At 46.3% G+C, this 20,570-nt stretch overlaps 1 protein-coding gene across 3 annotated transcripts; it reads left to right on the forward strand.

The window, feature by feature from the left end:
- Positions 1–11,461: 11,461 nt before the first annotated feature.
- On the forward strand, positions 11,462–20,257 carry Catsper1 (cation channel, sperm associated 1). 3 transcript variants are annotated; one of them, NM_001432598.1, is made up of 12 exons: positions 11,462–12,487; positions 13,445–13,651; positions 14,573–14,686; positions 14,848–15,001; positions 15,319–15,410; positions 15,557–15,700; positions 15,909–15,972; positions 16,133–16,205; positions 16,295–16,355; positions 17,282–17,357; positions 19,833–19,947; positions 20,101–20,257. In NM_001432598.1, the coding sequence occupies exons 1-12, from the start codon at positions 11,578–11,580 to the stop codon at positions 20,125–20,127; spliced, it is 2,037 nt and encodes a 678-aa protein (NP_001419527.1). In that variant the 5' UTR covers positions 11,462–11,577; the 3' UTR covers positions 20,128–20,257. The 3 variants fall into 3 exon arrangements, with proteins under 3 accessions (NP_001419527.1, NP_001419528.1, NP_001419529.1); NM_001432599.1 differs by having other exon boundaries at positions 14,624–14,686; NM_001432600.1 differs by lacking the exon at positions 13,445–13,651.
- Positions 20,258–20,570: the final 313 nt, after the last annotated feature.

The raw sequence follows: 20,570 nt of genomic DNA on the forward strand, positions 1-20,570 counted from the left end.
GAAGTTACTGTATTTTGATGCTAATTCCACTGCCCCTAGAACAGCTGCCTAGTCACATACTCAGAACTCAGGTGACTTTCCAAAGTTGTGGCTGTGTTCTGGTGTTACAAAGAGAACTTAAAGATTGTGATTAAGGATTGCCAGTGTTACATTGACTAACTCAAACTTATTTTTAATTAAGGAAAAATCAAACAGGTAGAGATTGTTACAAGATTTACAAAGGATTGATGAGGTTTTGGAACTTGTGAGAACATTACAGCCAGTTTACTTACTCCAACTGCCATTTCAAGATAGATTTAGAGGATTGCTAACAGCCTTGTATTAGGTAATTTTGTTGCTTCTTCAATGTAGAAGGTTAGAACTTAAATCTTTCAGTGTATATGGAAAATTTTTACTACAAACCTTTGCTCTCAAAATGAGCTTTAATATTTGGGGAGTAGCTGTTACACTACTCCAGAAAAGAATGTTTGAAGCTAATTTTAAGCTTCTAAGGATATGTTAATTGGCTAAGTACCTCACCCTACCAGAGGATTTAGGTCTTTGTTATGCACATTGGAGATAAAGCTTCAGCTGTGTTAATACAGAATTGTAGACTAGAGTCATGGAAGTATTTTAAAAAGAAACCTGGTAAAACATATCTTATTCCAAACAACAGTTAATTGGTTATTACAAAATACTGATATTTGGCCTATTACATATACAAATTTTTCAGGCAAAATTGATAATTTTACTCTTTACATGCTTTTGTACTTCCTGTATATTTGTGCATACAACCCATAAGAAATGTGCTTACTGTATTTATAGGTGGTTCATCTAATGAAAAGGCTACATATATGATTGGATCACTTGTTTATTCTCTTGAGTTTCCCCTGCTTCAACACAGACTATTAAATTCCGTTAATTAGCCACTGTTTTTAAATCAAGCCTTCAATTCATATACTGATAGCCAATGTGTGGCTTGTGGTTTACAATTGATTTCAATTATTTAATGCTTTATTAGAGACAGGTTTTCTACTTAAAATCAGTGAGTGATTTTAGTGTAAATTGTCTGACAACTCACTGTCCTTTCAGTGCTCTGGCTCAGACAACTAAACAAAACCATAGACCCAGCTCTTTGAAAATGATAATGGAGTTGATATAAAAAGAAGAAGACTCCATTTGCTTACTTTCAACTCCCAGCCTCACCCTGCCAGCTCAGGGATTTCTAGTAAGACTGAAATTGGACAATATTTACAGGATTTGACATTTCTAATTAATGCTTATGTTTAGGTAAATAAAGTTTGTGAGGTGCTAGAGAAATGGCTTAGTGGTTAAGAGCACTAAATACTGTTCCTTAATAGACCATTTAAGAACTCAAACTGGGGGGCTGGAGAGATGGCTCAGTGGTTAAGAGCACTGACTGCTCTCCCAGAGGTCCTGAGTTCAAATCCCAGCAACCACATGGTGGCTCACAACCATCTGTAATAAGATCTGATGCCCTCTTCTGGTGTATCTGAAGACAGCTACAGTGTACTCACATATATAAAATAAATAAATAAATCTTAAAAAAAAAAAAGAACTCAAACTGGATTGCCTGGGCTCCTTAACAAGGGAGGACAATGATACCAGACAGATTGTAGGCCTTACATAGGAACAATTACTCAAAAAATCTCATTCTTGGTTCGGTCCCCAGCTCCGGAAAAAAAAATCTCATTCTTTATATATCCAAAACAATAATGCTGGAGACAATAATTTGGTATACAAGTCAATTTATAAATACAAGTGCTCAGTGTCCTCAATTTAATCCTCGAGGACTTACCTTAATAAATAATATCTTTACTATATCTTAATAAATAAAAAGGGGGAGTTATCCCTGTATGCTAAATAATGCTCCTTTTATTTCAATTTTAAAATTTGGATGCCAAAGTTTATGGCACCCTACTACTAGGCATACTTCTGCCTAGGTGAAATAGAGAGATCCACATATTGACATGATCCTGTCCAGATATTTTATATGGGGAAGAGGGAATGTTTGTGTTTTTTCTACAGGATGCTACAAGAGTGTGCCAGCTGCCTGAGTGGTTGCTGAGACTTGCTGATCCTGGTTACATGAAGATTCAGCTCTTGTGGTTCGGGTCCCTGGAGTCATTCCTCTGCCCTGAGAGGAAGATAGAAGATTCCCCTTCACCTTTTGTCATCACAGAGATTTTGCCGTTGCTGCAGTCAGTGTTACTGCTGCATGTGTCCCGTCCCACTATGGCCCGCTCTCTGACCCTCTGTGCACTGCTGCTTGTTGGAGAAGACTGGGCTCCAGCCATTGCTGCCTCCCTCATTTCCCTGGTGACTCTTGCTGCCTTAACTGGTCATTTTACAGACTGTATGTAGCTTCATAAGAATGCTACCTGCGTAAAGCTGCTGTGGACTGGGGAACTCTACCCTGGTTGTACAGATCTCAGAAATGGTTCCATTGTCTGCTGGTTGTTCCAGAGAAAAATGACTGATCCTGAACTGTCCTGAAAAAGACCTTGACACTTTCGCTGCTATTGTAGCAGCCATTACTGCAGCAGACATTGTGTCTGCAATGTCTGGAGTTATCCTCCCCCAATCTATTGTTAGACAAGCACAGTGGGTAAACTTTCTGGAGTAGTTACTAACAATTGGGAATTCTAAATTTTATTATAGGAGCGGCTTGACTACGGCCCTTGGTGGTAACAGCTGAGGTGAACCAGATGAGGTGCCCACTACTTATCGGGAGTGGCTCTGTTTGGTGGAGCCCTATGCTGTGGATTAGTGTTCATACTATGGTTGGTTTGCAAACTCAGATCTCAACAGAAACATGACAAGGCCGTTATCACTCAAGCACTTGTGGCCATTGTACAAGGGGCCTCCCCTGGAATTTGGTTATCTATGCTCAGGAATTAGTCGGTATCTGAGTTCTCTGCTCTTGCACCCCATGGATCTGTGGATCCATTGCACTGGGATGAGAGAGACTCATTGATCCTTTGATCAGCCCTTCCACATCGCTGAGGTTTCCTCATTGCACGCGATAGGGTGATCAGGACTGTTATAAAATAATATAAAATAAATCAGGACTGTTATAAAATAAATAAATAGGGGGAGATGTAGAGGGCCGCAATAACATTCGCCACCACTAGATGGCGCTGGCTTCTACTGAGCCCCACGTGGAAGGCCGAGCTAGACAAGATGGCGCCAGCCTTCGCCGCACCAGCCGACTTCCTTTCAGGAAGTTAACTGTGTGCGCATGTGCAAGAATGCCTTCGTGCCAGGTCTTTGCCCATTCCGGGGCGTGCCTTATGAGATCATGGGTAAGCGACCAATCAGGTGTGGATGCGCCGCGCTAGGGTGTATATAGCCGCGCCATGTTGGCGCGCCGGGGCTTCCTCCTTAAGATATCAATAAAGTTTGGTCGCAGCTAGGATTCCTATGTCCACATGTGTTTTCTTGCTGGCGAGAAGGAGCGTGAGGGACAACTATGAGGATGCCTCCCCTTTATAAAATGAAAAAGGAAAATGTGGGGATAGGGAGCCATGGACCGGTCAGAAGGAACGGGCCTGGAGCAAGTGTAGGGTCAAGGCATGGCCAAACCCTGACAATCTCATCCTAAGATCAATGGGATGCATGTCCCAGAGTAAGCGTAGGGTCAAGGCACGTCCGAACCCTGACAATCTCATCCCAAGATCAATGGGATGCATGTCCCAGTACGCATAGGTCTGCACCCCCACATCCTCCCCTCCCCCAGAGGAGTTCACAGAGCCCTGTGGCCAGATCAAACTTCCTCTTGCCTTATAAGGTCATGTCCAGCAGCACCTAGAATTATTCCTTATGCAAATGAAGCAACCCCAGTACCCTGGCCCTGGCCAATGATGTTCACTTACCCTGAAAGGTTTAAGCAGCCTTTATCCCCCACCCACCCCCACTATACGAGCTATCTCACTGAAGCTGACTCAGAAGAGTCTGTTCTCACCCACATTCCAGCCCTTCCTGCCTCAGTTCCTCCCTTAAGAACCCTTGATGATAAATTCAGGCAACCACTCCTCTGAGGGCCAGGAAATGGAGACCAAACAGCACTGTGTGGGACACTCATGGGAGACCAGGACTGCAGTAAGGAGAGAATCCCTGGAGGAGGGACAGACAGCTGAAAAAGGACAGTGGAAGACACTTCAGAAATGTAGTGTGAGAAAGGCTAGCCATCTGTGAGACAGGGGTTCTAGACGCTATAGTTTAGGACTGGAATGTCCACCCCAAGCCTCTGTTAAATATTTGATTCTCAACTAAGAGATTATTGGGAAGTGGTTAAAAACACTAAAAGGTAGGACCTTGAGAGGGTTTTTGTGAACATAAGAGAAAACTAATAACTAACACACTAGGAGTGGTGCTCCATATGTGAAGACCTTAGGTCAGCAAGGGCTCGACTGTTAAAGCAATTGCCACAAAAGCTTAATAACCTGAGTTTGACTTCTGGAACCTATGGTGGAAAGAGAGAGCTTACTCCTGAAAGCTGTCCTCTGATCTTCACACACACACACAATAATCATCATCATCATCATCATCATCATCATCATCTTAAAAGGCCCTCAATGTTCTGCTTAAAAGTTCAATTTAGTGGCTTTCTAAGGATCATGTCTGCAGCTCAAGATTGTCGTTGCAGAGACAATGGCACCACAGCAATGTTGTCTAAAGTTACCCTCAAGAGCCAAAGGCAGTGAGGTTGACAGCTTTGATAAGAACCATTTGAAATCCCTTCCTCCTCTGTGGCAGCCTATAGGACCTGGGGTTTGTTTGTTTGTTTTGCAGTTTGGGGCATGAACTTAGCGCATGCTAGGCAAGTATTCAGTGACTGAACCACGCCCTATGCACCCTAGCCCAGCACTGTGCACCCCAGCCCAGCACTATGCACCCCAGCCCAGCACTATGCCTATGTTTATGAGAAGACATCTGCCATCCAGCAACAAACCAATCACCCTTGTATCAGAGATTATAATGTGATCACTCAGACCCAGGCTAGCCCCGGGAAAATGCTTACATTTCTGTACTAATTCTGGAGCTGACCGAATTGGATCTAAGGGTCGCCTAAAACTTAGTCCTGACATCCACTAAAGAACTGATTGGCTAGCCTGACATTGGTGGCCCACACCTTTAATCCCAGCACTCAGGAGACAGAGACAGGTGGATCTAAGAATTTGAGTCTAGTGACCAAAAAAGTTCCATTTTATGCTAGGCATCCATCTTGCCATTTTCCTCTGACTAGCGTCCCTGGAGGATAAGTTCCCAGTAAGCCTGACTCAGTGACCCCCACCCCAAAATGCATAGCTGTGACTGTCTGTTGTGATATGGCTAACTGCTCTTTTTGCTTCTGTAACTCATCTATGCACATATCCAAAGATTGTTCTGAGTTGTCTTAACCATTCAACTTGGCAGAACAGAAGAGTTTTTACTTGCTTGCATAGATACTGAAGGCCTTCATGTGATTTCCTCCTTTAAAAGTCCTTCCCATAACCCACTATCATGGTAATCTCAAATTTGGGTCAGATTTGTTCATCCTGCTAGAAGCTAATCAATAAACCTTTTCATTATCATTGGAATAGATCTAGGGTCTTTTCCCAGGGGTCATTAGCTCCATAACATTTGGAGGCCCCCAGCAAGATCCCAGGGAGACCCCAGACTCAGGGCCAGGGGTCTGGAATAGGCCCCAGAGGGAGCAAGGCCAATATGGACTTGATAGGCCCCAGGGATCCCAGATTTGCAACAGCCCCAAATTTGCAAGTTGAAAGTAAGAATTGCTGGTCTTCTGAAGCTTGAATCTATCAGTGAATTGTTTTGTTCTGTTTTGGAGGTCAAATATTTGGAGAGACAAAGGCTAGATCAGATGATACACACAGTCTCTAGGGCTAGAAGGGATGCTCTACTGTCCCGGTTTTAGTGGATGGGTGAAGGTGGCCACTTTAAATCTGAGTTCATCTGGTTTTTTGTTTGTTTGGTTTTGGTTTTTGTTTTTCTGACTGTGTTCTACTGTCTTTTTCTGTTGTTTATTGGATTTATGTTTTTAAGTTTTGTTGCAGAGACGGGAATTGAACTGAGCCAACCAAACTGTTCATGAACTGCATGCAACATATTCGGATCACTGTGAGGTAGACCGCTCTGGCTGCCTCTACGCTACTCCCCACTGAAGCACACTGTCTCTATCCTTCTCTAGGCTTGTAGAAGGCTACTGCTTAAGTCCTGCAGGTACATCAGGCACTTCCTATTTGAGATCCTTTTCCCTCACATGCTGCTTCTGAAGGGTGTATTTTCCATGTCCTGGGCATCATAAGGTCTCTGTTGTGCCTCCTGCTTTTCTCCACAGTACAGCAGCTACCCTGCACCCAGGATTTCTTATTTCTTTTTTTTCTTTTTTTTTTATTTTTTTTTTCCAGAGCTGGGGACCGAACCCAGGGCCTTGCGCTTGCTAGGCAAGAGCTCTACCACTGAGCTAAATCCCCAACCCCGGATTTCTTATTTCTAAGCCTCTTTCATACTCTGCTTGTTCTGGTCTCTCCCTTTGATCGTTGGATTTGTCGTTGTAGGGACTAGGTGTCTTTTGAATGTGGTTAATATTAAAATATTGTCTTACGTGTCTTATTTTATTAAAAGCTGGATCTGGAGTTGGGGTATGTGGCTTCCCTCTTCTGACCCAAGTATGGTTTTTTAAATTTTTTCCTATCTCTGTCCTAGGTCAGAATGCCATCTCATTCAAGGACAAAGAGAGAAAATGAACAGTCCAAGGAAAGACACTATGTGATTTAAAACAGATAAAATACAAACTTTCTGTACCTTTAAGATTTATAAGTTTGGGCTGGAGAGATGGCTCAGAGGTTAAGAGCGCTGTCTGCTCTTCCAGAGGTCCTGAGTTCAATTCCCAGCAACCACATGGTGGCTCACAACCACTTATAATCAGGTCTGGTGCCCTCTTCTGGCCTGCAGGAATACACGCAGGCAGAAAGCTGTATGATGTATACATAATAAATAAATAAATTTATAAAAAAAAAAAGATTTATAAGTTTATTGGCTATGGTTAAAAAAAAATCTATAAGGGGTTGGGGATTCAGCTCAGTGGTAGAGTGCTTGCCTAGCAAGCGCAAGGCCCTGGGTTTGGTCCCCAGCTCCGAAAAAAAGAAAAAAAAAAAAAAGAAAGAAAACAAAACAGCCTGAAACCAACATTTCTGAGTTCCTGTAGAGGCCTGCTTTTTAACATTTTTTTGTTTGGCCTTTAGGCCTTTAGGCCTTTAGGCCAAAGATACTTAAATTATTCTGCAACTTAGTGGCTTTATAAGGGAAAAAAAATACCTATTAAGCTTTTAAGGTTGCCTGCCACACATGATGGGTTACAGAATAAAATACAGTCTTCTGTTTAAAATCTCTCAATAATAACTGTAGACATATCTGCTTAAGATAATCAGAACTGACCTTGTTAAAAGTTAATACTCCTTTGAAAGGAGGAGGTAAATGGGACTAAAGAGATGGATCAGCAGTGAGAAAACACTGCTCTTCCTGAGGTCTGGAGTTCAACTCCCAGCGGCCACACCGTGGCTCACGTGCAGACAGAGCACTCGGACATAACAAAGAATACATAAATAAATTAATTTTTTTAGAAAGGAGATAAGCGCGCTCATTGGGCCTTCACCTAAGAGTCTAGTCATTCTGTTCAGCTGGTCATATGCAGTTAGGCCCTAAGTCCACGATGCCTCAAAGTGTTGTGGGGAAACTTGGGCACACAAACTAAAAACTAAGAAGAAAGGAGAGGCCCGGCTATGCATCAATGGAAAAGCTGTCACACACACCGAGCAAAGGCTCCAGCTACTGTAACTCCCCTTAGGGAAAAAAACACATCGCAACAAATGGAAAATTTATTTGTTACTGTGTATCTCATGCTATTTCAATCTTAAAAGAGGACTTTATATGAAAATTAGGATAGTTAAGTGTAATCTAGCTGCTTGACATTGCCCCTCTTTCTTGGTTCTTGTTTACAAAAATTGGTCCCTCATTCAAGCTCATGTCTTGGATATTTAAAACTCCTGCTAAAATGTAAACTTGGTTTCTCGGGATCTGTAAGACCATTTGGGTCACAAACTCTGTAAGAGCCAGCCTGGTCTACAGAGAACATTCCAGGACAGCCAGGAGAAATCCTGTCTTGAAAAGAAATATTTATTTATTAAATAAGTAAATATCTTCTAAGCCGATACCAAAAAGCAGTCATGGCTCTAGACCATTGCTTAGCTGCCACTCCAATGGACCGCTCACTGAGGAGTAGAGACCCTGAATGGCTGGTCCCCTGTCAACAGGGACACCACTGAGCCATGTGCTTGTTATGCTTAAGATTGGAGATGCCTGTCGCTCAAATGCATCGGATACTTGGATCAGGTGAAACTGATGACATGTTAAGGTGACAAGGACCAGGACTGGAAAGATGGCTCTGTTAAGGGCACTTTCTACATTACCAGAGAGCCCTGGCTCTGTTCCTGGAACCCTAGGACAGCTCACAACATCTGTAACTGTTCATGGGTTCTAACTCCCTCTTCTGACCTCCAGCAGCACAGGCACACATGCGGGCTAAACAGCCACAAAATAAACAAACTTCAAAGAGAAGAGGCCTGGTACCATGGTAATACTTCTTATTCAAGCATTAGGGAGGCAGAGGGAGGCAGATCTTCCTGAGTTCAAGACCAGCCTAGTCTACAAAGTGAGCCTAGACACACATGCACGCACACACACACACACACACACACACACACACACACACACACACTGCCAAGGACCTGGCACTTGGTGGCATCAGTAGAGGCTCACATAACCCATCCCCATCCACACTGACTTTTGCTGGAATGCCAGGACTGGTCCCAGGCTAGAGGCAAGTATCAGAGAACCATGAGCCCCACACAGCCATTTTGTGGCCAGGGACACAAGAGGCATCCCACATTGGTTTCCTTGTCTTTTTTTAATGCTTTATTTTATTTTTTTTAAAGATTTATTTATTTATTATATATAAGTACACTGTAGCTATCTTCAGATACACCAGAAGAGGGCATCGGATCTCTTTACAGATGGTTGTGAGCCACCATGTGGTTGCTGGGAATTGAACTCATGACCTCTGGAAGAGCAGTCGGGTGCTCTTAACCACTGAGCCATCTCTCCAACCCCAATGCTTTATTTTAAATACGGCAGGTGGATCTCTGAATTCAAGGCCAGGCTGGTCTAAGACACAAAAAACCTGCCTGAGGAAAACAACAAACAGACAAAAACCAAGCAAATGGCCATTCACATCAACACCAGAAAGATGTCTTTTGGCCCACTGAAAAGACATTTACCCAGGACCTCACTGACTGCATGCCTGGAGACACAGACTGGCAAAGTGGAGGATGGCAGTGAAAGGAATCAGTTTCAACTCTAACAGAGTAATAATTGCTACTGGCCTGCTAATGTGCAGTCTGTATCTTAGTCACCAAGTATGCCTGTCCCACATGTAACAATCCCATAGAATCAGCCATGATGGACATTTTGGCTATAAAGATATTACTCTTCATATGATGACAGAAGACCCATGAGGACTCTTGAAAACACTAAGACCTACAGTATTTCCAGGGAGGAGATGTTCTTTAATATTGCTGCCCTCATCTGGCAGAGACTGCTAGGCTACCTAGCCCAGTTTGGACACTAAAGAAGAGCAGCAGAAAGGGGAAAGGAAGAGAGCCAAGAAGTGGACACTTGAGCCTTTTTTAAAAATTAGAAAAAAAATCATGCCTATGGCAAAGAAAGCATTGACATTTTAGATGCCTCTTACTTTGGAATATGCTCTTTCCACGGTCCTATCTTTTGACCCAAAGCACACTAATCCATTTCCTTCATCCAGTCCTCTCCTGATCCCAGAGGCTCTAAACATCTGAAACAATTTGAGGTGCTATCATACGCCATTCAACCTCATTTACTGGACCAAATCTGGAGGAAGATTATTTTTCTCTATATAAGACAGTGTCACTAGGTAGCCCAGGTTGGCCTCAGACTCATGGTCTTCCTTGCTGGCAGGCTTACACGTGTGTGCCACCAAATGGCCAGTTCCTGGCAACAACACAGGTTCGCTTGGGACTCCACACACTTAGGGCATCCTTCACTTCCCACACCTTCTACTTTGACATAGGATCTCTTATTGTCCAACACTGCAGTCAGTGCCAAACTAGCCACCCAGCTTCTGTAGATTCCGCTGTTTTTTCATCCCAGCTCTCCATGGGAGCCAGGGATTACTGACACCTGGGTTGCTGTGCCCAGCATCTAAGTGGGTTCTAGGGAGCTGAACTCAGGTTGGTCAGGCTTACACAGCAAACATTAAACCCACAGAGCCACACACTTTTTCTTGGTCTTGATTTGGCGTTGCCCTGATGGGCCGCCTTCAGCTTGTTGAGGTTCTTGTTGCTTGTTTTTTTGAGATAAGGTTTCACGGTGTAGTGAAGCAGAAGTTTCTAGTTCTTTGGAAGGTTAGTTATATCAAATGATGTTTTGCTGGGGCACACAGGTGATAAAGCAAACACGTGAAAGACTGTTTTCCTGAAGCAGACACAGGTGAAAGGACATTTGGCTATAGCAGACACGTGAAAGGACACTTGATGAAGGGATATAAATATGGCCTCACAGACATCTGGGGACAAACACTGAGCCTTGGTTTGGTTTGAACTCTGCCTTGCTATTCTTCACTAAAGATTCCCATGTATCGGTTTGTCTTCCATAGTGTTGTTTAGCTCAACACTGTGATAACTCTGATGTTGTTTCTGACATTGAAACACCCAAGAACAGCTGGAGAGGCTCCTGCCGCTTCGGTGGCTTTGCCTCAGGCTGGTTGGCGAACCTGGCCATTTCTTCAGGACTGAACTATAGTTGCTGGTTCATGCCTGGTTGTCTGCCTGCCTAGAAGACTGGTCTGCAGCTGCTGGATCATATTTAGTATTTGCTACAGGGCTGAACTGCTGCCAAAGATCCAGCTTGCCCCCAAAGAACTATTGCTGAGCAGGTCCATGTCCCCCATATCCTAACAACTTTTCTCTTTCACCTCTGCTGGATGGTGGGCTAGAGGAGAGCTTGACCCTTATTAAAAGTAGGTTGCAAGAAATTTATGCCTACAATTTAGCCCTGGTTGACTTGGAACTGTGTAGACCAGACTGGTCTTCAGCTCACAGAGTTCTACTTGCCTCTCCCTCTATAGTGCTGGGTTTGGAGTTCTGTTCTATCACACCCAGCCCTGTTTTCTTGTTTTACACTAAAAAGGTAAGTGAAATACAATAATTCTTTTTCTTTATCTTATATTTGTTTGGGTTTGGTTTTGTTTACACACAACAATTTTCAATTCTGAATTATAAGCCCAAAAGAAGTCCTCATTTGTAAAACTGAGACCCACGCGTGCTGCTGAGATCATAGAGAGGAGAATTCTAAGAGAATACTCAGACCTTCCTAGAAACTGTAGCTGTAGTTGGGCTGAGCTTAGCTTTTGGAGATCCAGAAAAGGGACTTAAGGTTCTACACTTGAGCTGTCTTTGTTCCAGGGTCTCCAAGACAGTCATGGATCAACCTTCAAGGACAGACGAGTCTTACTATGAGACACACTCTGGTAGCTTGGATCCAAGCCATCACTTCCACCCACCATCCTCCTACCCCTATCCCCACCCCACACTGTATAGGCCAAGCCTCGGTGGAGTCCTTCATCATGAGTCTCCTCAACATGGGGTGTCCCCACAACCATCCCAACAGCATGCTGGATTCTATCAACAAAATGAATCCCAGCATTTGCGTGGATCAGACTTCCATGATAGTGCTTTCCCCCATCATTCCTATCATCAGGACAGGGCCCACTTCTCCACATCACCTACTAATGTCCCTCACACTTATGGCGGACCTCATCCCCTTGCTGAGTCTCAGCACTCTGGTGGACCCCAAGATGGATCTCATATTGAATCCTATCATTCCCACCAAGGTAACCCCCGTAAACCCAGTGTAGCTTTGTCCCATCCCTCCTCTATTGGCAGCCACCAAGGGAAAACCCATCACCACTATGAGAGGCCTCAATATCTTGACCCTCGCCAGAGCAGAAGGCAGTCTGACCTTTCAGACAACCTTTCCCATCGCTCTGGTGAGGAGTACCAAAACCAGGAAAGATCTGGTCTCCAAGTCGGTCAGCAACAGGAGGGCCAGCGAGCCAGCTCTAAACGTGGTGAGCATCGACGCCGGCGTGGAGATTATTTGAAGTACAAAGACCGTATTCGCCATCGCCGCCCAAGTGCTTCCCAGCTCTCACACAAGTCCCACAGCACAGAAGGCACCTCTCCTTCTCATATGAGATCCAAGAGCTTAGCCAGTATGCCTCAGTCTCACTTGGGAGTTCAATCTTATGTTTCCAGCCAAGTTCATTCCGGGGATAGCTTGAAAGAATCAGTCTCTTGGAGCGATGAGGACCATGTTCAGAAACGCAAAAGTGAGTCTTTCCTGGGGTTCCAGCCGAGACTCCTACCTCTTTCCTCAGTTAGATTCATACGGCTCTAGCCGAGACCCTGAACTGGCTCTTCAGCCATCAGGAAACCCAGTCCCCACTTGTGTATGGATTCTATTAGCCGCTTCCTTCTGGTTGCTCACTGTCTCACCCCTTACTGGCTCTGGCTCTGAAAGCCTGGCTTTACTCAGCCTCATTCAGCCATTCTTTCTCTCAAATGTCCGTGTTTTCACCATTGAGGATCTAATCAGATGTAGATACCTAGTCTTCCTGGGTGCTAGCAGTGTAGGGGAGAAGCTAGGACAGTTGCTTCGCTCTCAGGGTCCAAAGCTAAGGTTGGGTACAATCCCAGGCCATCTAATGACAGGAGCCTGGTATCTTTGCTTCTGTGGATTCTGTGTCCGCATTGTCCCCACTAAGCTGTGAAGCACTTGCTGAGGACATGTTCTGAGAACCAATCCTAAAAGAAAAAGCCAACTTACTGGAAGGCATGGAGAGAGCTCAGTAGTTAGTCTCCCGGACTCTGTGCCTACTAGTTCAGCAAATACAGCAAAAGTCTCATGAGTGACCAGAGGACTAGCGATGTACTGAATGGGAATAGGAAAAGTAGTCAAGGGGTAGGATGATTTAGCAGGATCTTAAATGGAAAAGGAGATCACCAAGAGGGTGGGATGGTGACAAGAATTAGGTTGTCTTTAAGTTTGCATATGAACAAAGATAAATCTGGAGTGTAGGGTCAGGAATGCTTAGAGCCCGCCAAACCACGTCCCAAACATCTTGGCCCATGATGAGGAAGGAATAAGGACAGTGAGTCCAGGACCAGTACAGGACAAGCCAGATGGCATTAGTGAGTAGACAAGAGGATGTCTATCTGAGAGGGTACCTGGGATCACTGCACCCCATCACGACCTGCATAAGCATAACTTTCTGACTTCTTTACAGAGGCCCAGAGGACCCACAAGAAGGCACACTCTGGGAATGTCTTCCATTTGATATGGGAAAAAATAAGCCAACTCCTTTTGGGTCTCCGGCAAATGTTATTGACACTAACCCAGTCCCTGTGCTTTGAGACCTTTATCTTCCTCGTGGTCTGCCTGAACACAATCGTCCTTGTGGCCCAGACTTTCACTGAGCTAGAGATCCGAGGTGGTAAGAGTCAGGTGCCCTTGTCCCTATGCTGAACAATTGGTGTGACTCTGGGTCCTCCCATGAGCCTGACCCAGTGCCAAGAGGTCTTTACAATTGATGTTAAGCCTAGCAGTAGTGGTATATGCCTTTAATCCCAGCATTCAGGAAGCAGAGGGACTCAGCTCTTTGTGTGAGGCCAACCTGATCTACCAAGTGAGTCCCGGGATCACTAGGGCTACACAGAGAAACCCTGTCTTCACCCTCTGGCAACTTATTGACATTCCCAGAGGTAAAAATAGTCTCAAGTCCAGCAGAGAACCCAAGAATTGCAGGCCATGCTGTAGCCACCAGGTGGCAATATGGTCTGAGTCTACCACTCCATGTGGGCCCTGTGCTGGTAAGACCTCTACCAAGAGGCCCTGGAGTAGTAAAAGTGAAAACCGGAGACCACTGGCCTCTTGAAGCCCAGTAGAGCCAGGTGATTGAAGAGTCACTCTGTGTACTGCATTTACTGCCACAGTTGAAGGCTGCAGTTTTAGGACATGTTAAATGTATGTATGCTTATAAAGAACTTTGCCAAGCCTGTTTCTTGTTCCTATTTTACAAACAAGAAAACCCACAAATGGGGTGGTTAAGCTCTTTAAAAGAGCTAGAGGGCTTGGCACATGTCTTTAATTCCAGAAGAATGAAGCAGAGGCAGGCAGGTCTCCATGAGTTTGAGACCAGCCTGACCTACATAGCAAGTTCCAGGTCAGCCAGAGCTACATGGTGAGATTCTTATCTAAAAAAACAAACAAACAAACCCAAAGGATAAAACAAAACAAAACAAAAACAAGAAAGCCTGAGTGTTTGGCCGGCATGAGGTACTAATAAAGAAGGGAGAAGTAGAGGGTGCCCAGGCTCTGGGGATTGTCACTGAGAAAGCCTCTGGTGACCCCACAGAATGGTACTTCATGGTTTTGGACTCTATTTTCCTGTCCATCTATGTGATAGAAGCCTTCCTCAAGCTAATCGCTCTGGGCATGGAGTATTTTTACGACCCATGGAATAATCTGGGTGAGCAGGTTTTCACAGGACGGGGAGGGTCGCTGAACTGTTTGTGGGGAGCTAAGGACAGAAAAGGGACGGGGATGGGATGATGGTTTTGGAAAACCTGTGGGTCTGGGCTAAGGGTCTGTCGGGCTCTCCCTAAAACTGAAGCAGCGCTCCGCCCTTAGACTTCTTCATCATGGTCATGGCAGCGTTGGACTTTGTGCTCCTCCAGATAAACTCGCTCTCCTATTCATTCTACAACCACAGCATGTTCCGGATCCTCAAAGTCTTCAAGAGCATGCGGGCCCTGCGGGCCATTCGGGTCCTTCGGAGGCTCAGGTCATTGCCACCGAGGCCGCACCCCTTGGTGTGGAGATTCTCAAGGAAAAGGGAACATGGGCCTAGATTTCCAGGGAATCCATGTGACCTGTTTCTGAGATGGTGGGTGGGCATTGTAGCCCCTTGTCGTGCTTGGAATAAACCTCCCTGGGGTCCACGCACAGATCAATCTCTATTTTCCAGGGAAGGATCAAGACTTGACTAAGTCACCAATGAATTAGGGACACCTTAATTTTAGTGCCCAGTCTGGTTACCAGCTACAGCTTCTCCACCGCCGTCCCCACTAATTCCGACTCCCTCTCCGTCACTGCCCACAGCATCCTGACCAGCCTCCACGAAGTGACCGGGACTCTGAGTGGATCTCTGCCGTCCATCACAGCTATCCTCTCCCTCATGTTTACCTGTCTCTGTATCCTGTGCAGTGGAGGTTGGGCGGCTGCTGGCCTAGGGCAGTGGGAGTGGGGAGAAGCAGGTCTAGAGGGGCTGAGTGTGGCCTGGTGAGAGGTGGTGAGCGGTGAGGGATCTGGTAATGGTTTGGCCCTAAGCAGTTGCCAGTCCTCTTCTCTGTGGTGCTCCGGGCACTGTTTCAGGAGTCAGACCCCAAGCGCTTCAATAACATCTTTACCACTCTCTTCACCCTATTCACCATGCTCACCTTGGATGACTGGTCCCTCATCTACATAGACAACAGGGCCCAAGGTGGGTAGAGGCCAGGGTCCAGGGCCTGGTTAGCAGACACTAATGGCTCAATTACATCTACCATATGGGGGCTGCTGATACCTGCTGGAGAGGGTGGCAGCTGGGTAATGCCTTTCGGTTGACCTTTCCCCTCCCCCAGGCTGATACCTGCTGGAGAGGGTGGCAGCTGGGGAATGCCTTTGGTTGACCGTTCCCCTCCCCCCCCCAGGTGCCTGGTACATCATCCCCATCCTCGTGATTTACATCATTATCCAGTACTTCATCTTCCTCAAGTGAGGATCTTCTTGACTGCCCAGCTACGCCATCAGCTCCTCACCTAACCACCCCACCCCCAGCCCTCTCACCCTCAGCAAGCCACACTGGACTCAAAGAACAGTATGTGGCCTCTTTTCTGGTGTCTCCGTTGAGAGCACCCCACTGTCCCCTCTGCAGCCTGGTGATTGCTGTCCTGGTAGACAACTTCCAGATGGCATTGCTCAAAGGCCTAGAGAAAGTGAAGCAGGAGGTACCACACACATGGGGCGGGGACGGCGGGGGGTGGAAGAATGACACTCCAGGGAAGAGACCCTGCTAGAATGGACACCTTTTCTCCAGCAAGCTGCCCGGGTCCATGAGAAGTTGCTGGACGACTCTTTGACAGATCTCAACAAAGCAGGTACCGACCTGTCCCCACTCCCGCCTGTCCGTGTCCTCTCTTGAGTAGCCAGGCTGTTCCAGAGGTTTAGAATCTGAGATTTGGGAAGGCTATCCAAGTTTAGGACTTTGGTCCAAAGGATTCTGGACAGTCTTCTAAAAGCCAATTATATGTATTAATTTTTGAAAGGACGAATTATGGTTTATGTAACTAACTTTCAGTGCCTGCCACAGTTGGCCCTCCGTGAGATGTTTACAACTGCTGTTATGAGTCCCATAGACTCAAGGTCATGTATGCTCATCCAGACTTATGCCTGTAATCACAGTGCTTGGGGCGGCGGGGATCAGAAGTTCTGAAGCATCCTAGACTACATGAGACACTGTCTCAAGAGAAGGGGAGTTCCAGGGGATCTGATGTTCTTTTCTGGCCTCCATGGATGGGTAGGGCACACATGCATACATGTATGTTGACAGAACATACACACAGGGAATTTTTTTAAATCTTTGAGGCAAAAAGAGGAGGAAAAAAGATGAATATCAGAATCTGAACTTCTAGACCCTGTTGTAAAATCAGCGTAAGAGCTTACTTACGGTTGATAATTACCTAAGTGAAAGAAATTGGCTCCAATCAACAGGCAGTAAAAGCGATTTGAGGAATGACTTGGTTCAGCACTCAAATGATAACCTGGATCTGGTCTACATGTCTGCCTTGTTACCCTTTGGTGTTTGGTTGGTTAGTTGGTTGGTTTTGGGTTTTGGGTTTTGATATTTCTCTGTGTAGCTCTGGCTGTCCTGGAACTTGCTCTGTAGACCAGATTGGCTTTGAACTAAGAGATCCTCCCCCTCTGCTTCCTGAATACTAGGATCAATGGTGGTCACCCCAACACCCAGTCCTCTACCTTCCTGAATCTGGTCATCCTCCTCACTATGTCCCTTCTTTCCATCCAGACCCGGATGCCCAAATGACTGAGGAGACCTTGAAGACGCAGCTTATTGAGAGAATGTTTGGCAACATGACAGAGAAGTGAGGAGATGGAAGGAAGGGCTGGGGTGGGTCCAGGGCAAGAAGTCTGGAGCCGGATGGTTGGATGGGAAGTCAAAGAACATTGCCTGTATTGCCTATCTGTCTTGGGCAGAAGGGAGTAGGTGGAGGGCTAAGGCTTGTTTCCAAGGCTACAAATGGGACGTGGGAAGCACAAGCAGCGCTGGACAGTGAGGAGCGGTTCCTAGCTCTCAGAGGACTTGTGTTGGCTTCACTACAAGGATCATAGGAGAGTTCTCTCTCTCTCTCTCTCTCTCTCTCTCTCTCTCTCTCTCTCTCTCTCCCTCCCTCCCTCCCTCCCTCCCTCTGTGTGTGTGTGAGTGTGTGTGTGTGTGTGCGCGCGCACGCGCACGTGTGCGGGGGCACACACACACACACACACACACACACACACATGCGCGCGCGCGCGCGCTCAAGAGCACCCCTACAGATGCGCACGTATGCACATGTGTTCTGTTTTGAGACAGGATTTCTCCCTGTAACCCTGGCTGTCCAAGAACTTGCTCTGTAAACCAGGCTGGCCTAGAACTCAGAGATCCAACTGCCTCTGCCTCCCAAGTTCTGGGATTAAAGGTAGGTGCCACCACTGCCCAGCTTCTCTATTAAAGTATCCTAACCCTTGTCAGATGCAGGCTTCATGAGGGTGCCAGGGACCCAAAGAGAAATTCTACTCTTTTACTGCCACTCCTGTCCATGCTGCCAGGCCCTTTGCTGGGTCACTGACAAGTTTCTGCCAAGTGGAAGGTTGAAGGGTACTGTGGAGAATCATGTGGCTAGGGTCTGGAGGTCACATGGTGAAAGCTCATCAAAATCCATGCCTGGCCAAGCCAGCTGAAGATCCTTGGTGCAGACTAGGGTCCTTAGCAACAGACCGCTGTGACTTGGCTCTCAGGCCTAGTTCTCTCGAGGTTCTCTGTGGAAGCCAAGCCCCGTGCTCCCTCCCTGCAGCCAGTCTGGCTCCAGCTCATTATACAGGTCACAGCTGTAAGCTGATGTCCTCTGGACTCCACTCACCACGACAGAATGCAACATCTGCAGCCTGGTGTTCCGAGTTCTATGTGACTGGGGTAGTGTTAGATTCCTCAGATCATAGCCATCGCTACCTATGGCATAACCTTGGTTTGGCCACACTTTTTTCTACGATGACACATGGACTACTGCTTAGTCTCTGGCTACACTGTTGTTTTCTTGTTAGATGTTGATACCAGGCTTGCATGATCAGTATATGAGAGAGCCAGTTTAAATTCCTTACTACTGTCGCCTCCTGGGTCATTCTCCTGTTTATCCTACATGTTCCAGGATCTGAGCCACCATTGTGGCCTCTGCCATATTCTTTGGGGGTGTAGTCCCTACTGGTTCCAACACTTAGAGTGTCTTTCAGTATAGTTTTGTTTTTTTTACTCTCCATTTGGCTTAAGCTCTGATCTTAGATCTTCCTTTCCTTTCTGGATAAAGTCCTGGCTACTTCCTCTAAAAGGGCCCTAGGCATGGTGTTGACACTTACAATGGGTTGTATTGTCTGGGCCCAAGGGTGATACCTCTTTCCTGTTTATCTCAACCTCCTTGGAGCAACCTGCTTTTTCTATTCCCAATGTGCTTGGCAAATGGATTGATAAGATCCAGTGGGTGGACGAGTGAGTGAGAATGAACACGGGACAACACAGTTATTTAGACTGAGTGGGTGGATCTGGGGAAGAATGGGTGGGGTGGGGGAGGTAAGTGTGCAATGATTGGATAGGCAGGTGGTCGAGTGGGTCTACCGAGAGGCTTGTGTAGATGCGGGTGGCTAGAAGATGAACCGTTACGGATGCTTCTATGGTGCAGACACATGCAAACTTTTTGGTTGTTGAAAAACAGCCAGACACATCAGGTATAATGGTGTATGCTGGTAACCTCAGTTCCTTGGAAGGCTGAGGCAGAAGAATCACAAGTTCAAAGCCAGTCTGGACAACTCAGTGGGAACTCATCTCAGAAATGCAGGGGCTAGAAGAAATGGCTAAGTCTGTAAAGCAATCTCTGTATAAGCAGGAGGGTCTGTGCTTGGATCCCAACACAGGTGCAAAACACTAGGTGTCGCTGTGCACCCGGGAACCTGTAATCCCAGTGCTGAGGCGGATGTAAAGTTAGGAGGGTCCCTGCAGCTCACTAGCCAGTCAGCCAAGCAGTGAGCTCCGGGTTCAATGGCAGACACCATCTTAAAAAGTAAAGTGGGGAACAATAGAGGAAGACACCCAGTGCTGACTTCTGGCCTTCACATGCACACATTCACGTGTACCCACAGGCATACACTCACGTATACTCACATGCACACATGTGTAGACAAACACACACATCTACAAAATAAGTAAAAAAGTACAATCTAGAGAAGGAGACATGCTGGAGAGAGACATCTAGTCAGGGCAGGGAGAGCCATGTTAGGTCCCTAGGAGCCCAGTCCCTGTCTCTACCCAACTCCAGGCAACGGAAGCTCCACTTCCAGTTCCTGCAGTTGGTGGCAGCTGTGGAGCTGCATCAGCAGAAGTTTCGCTCCCAAGCCTTTGTCATCGATGAGCTTGTGGACACTGCATTTGAGGTGAGCCAGGAAGGAGAGGGGCAGGGGAAAGGAAAAGAGAGGCTGGGGGGAGGGGTAGAAGCTCTTACACAAATGTGGTTCTGAGTAACAGTGGCATGGAGTTGCCAAAGGCTGGCTCTGCTTCATTCACACACACCCTATCTGACCCTACAGGCTGGAGACGACGATTTTGGGAAGTGACCCTGAAGAATATTGACTTGAGTCTCTGGCAAGCTACCTACCTGGGTGGGTTGGGACAAGGCCCTAACACTGCTGGTACTATCCAGACCCATGTTGGACTAAGGTCCCAATAGAGTTTTCTAAAACCCCAGGGGGCTCTGTGTCCTCACTGGCTAGCGTGAAGCAAAGGTCAAGGGGAGTTGAACAGTGTGCCACTGACATGTGCTGACAGTTGCAAGTGTAAGGGTTCTTCTTGGATCTCCTCCGGCTTCACCAGATCCCAGCCTCTCAGTTCAGTCGAACAGTGCATTAGCAGAGATCAGAAGAGCAGTACAGAGAGAGGAGTGTGGGAGGGGATGGAAGGCCAAATGTGGAGTCCTTAGTTGAGGACAGCCTATCTGGCCTGGGGGTGGGAGAAAAAAAGAACAGATTGAAATATCCCAAAATGTTCAGGATTGCACCAG

This window comes from Rattus norvegicus, chromosome 1 (genome assembly GCF_021556685.1).
Source record: "Rattus norvegicus strain SHRSP/BbbUtx chromosome 1, alternate assembly SHRSP_T2T, whole genome shotgun sequence".
Classification (NCBI taxonomy): domain Eukaryota; kingdom Metazoa; phylum Chordata; class Mammalia; order Rodentia; family Muridae; genus Rattus; species Rattus norvegicus.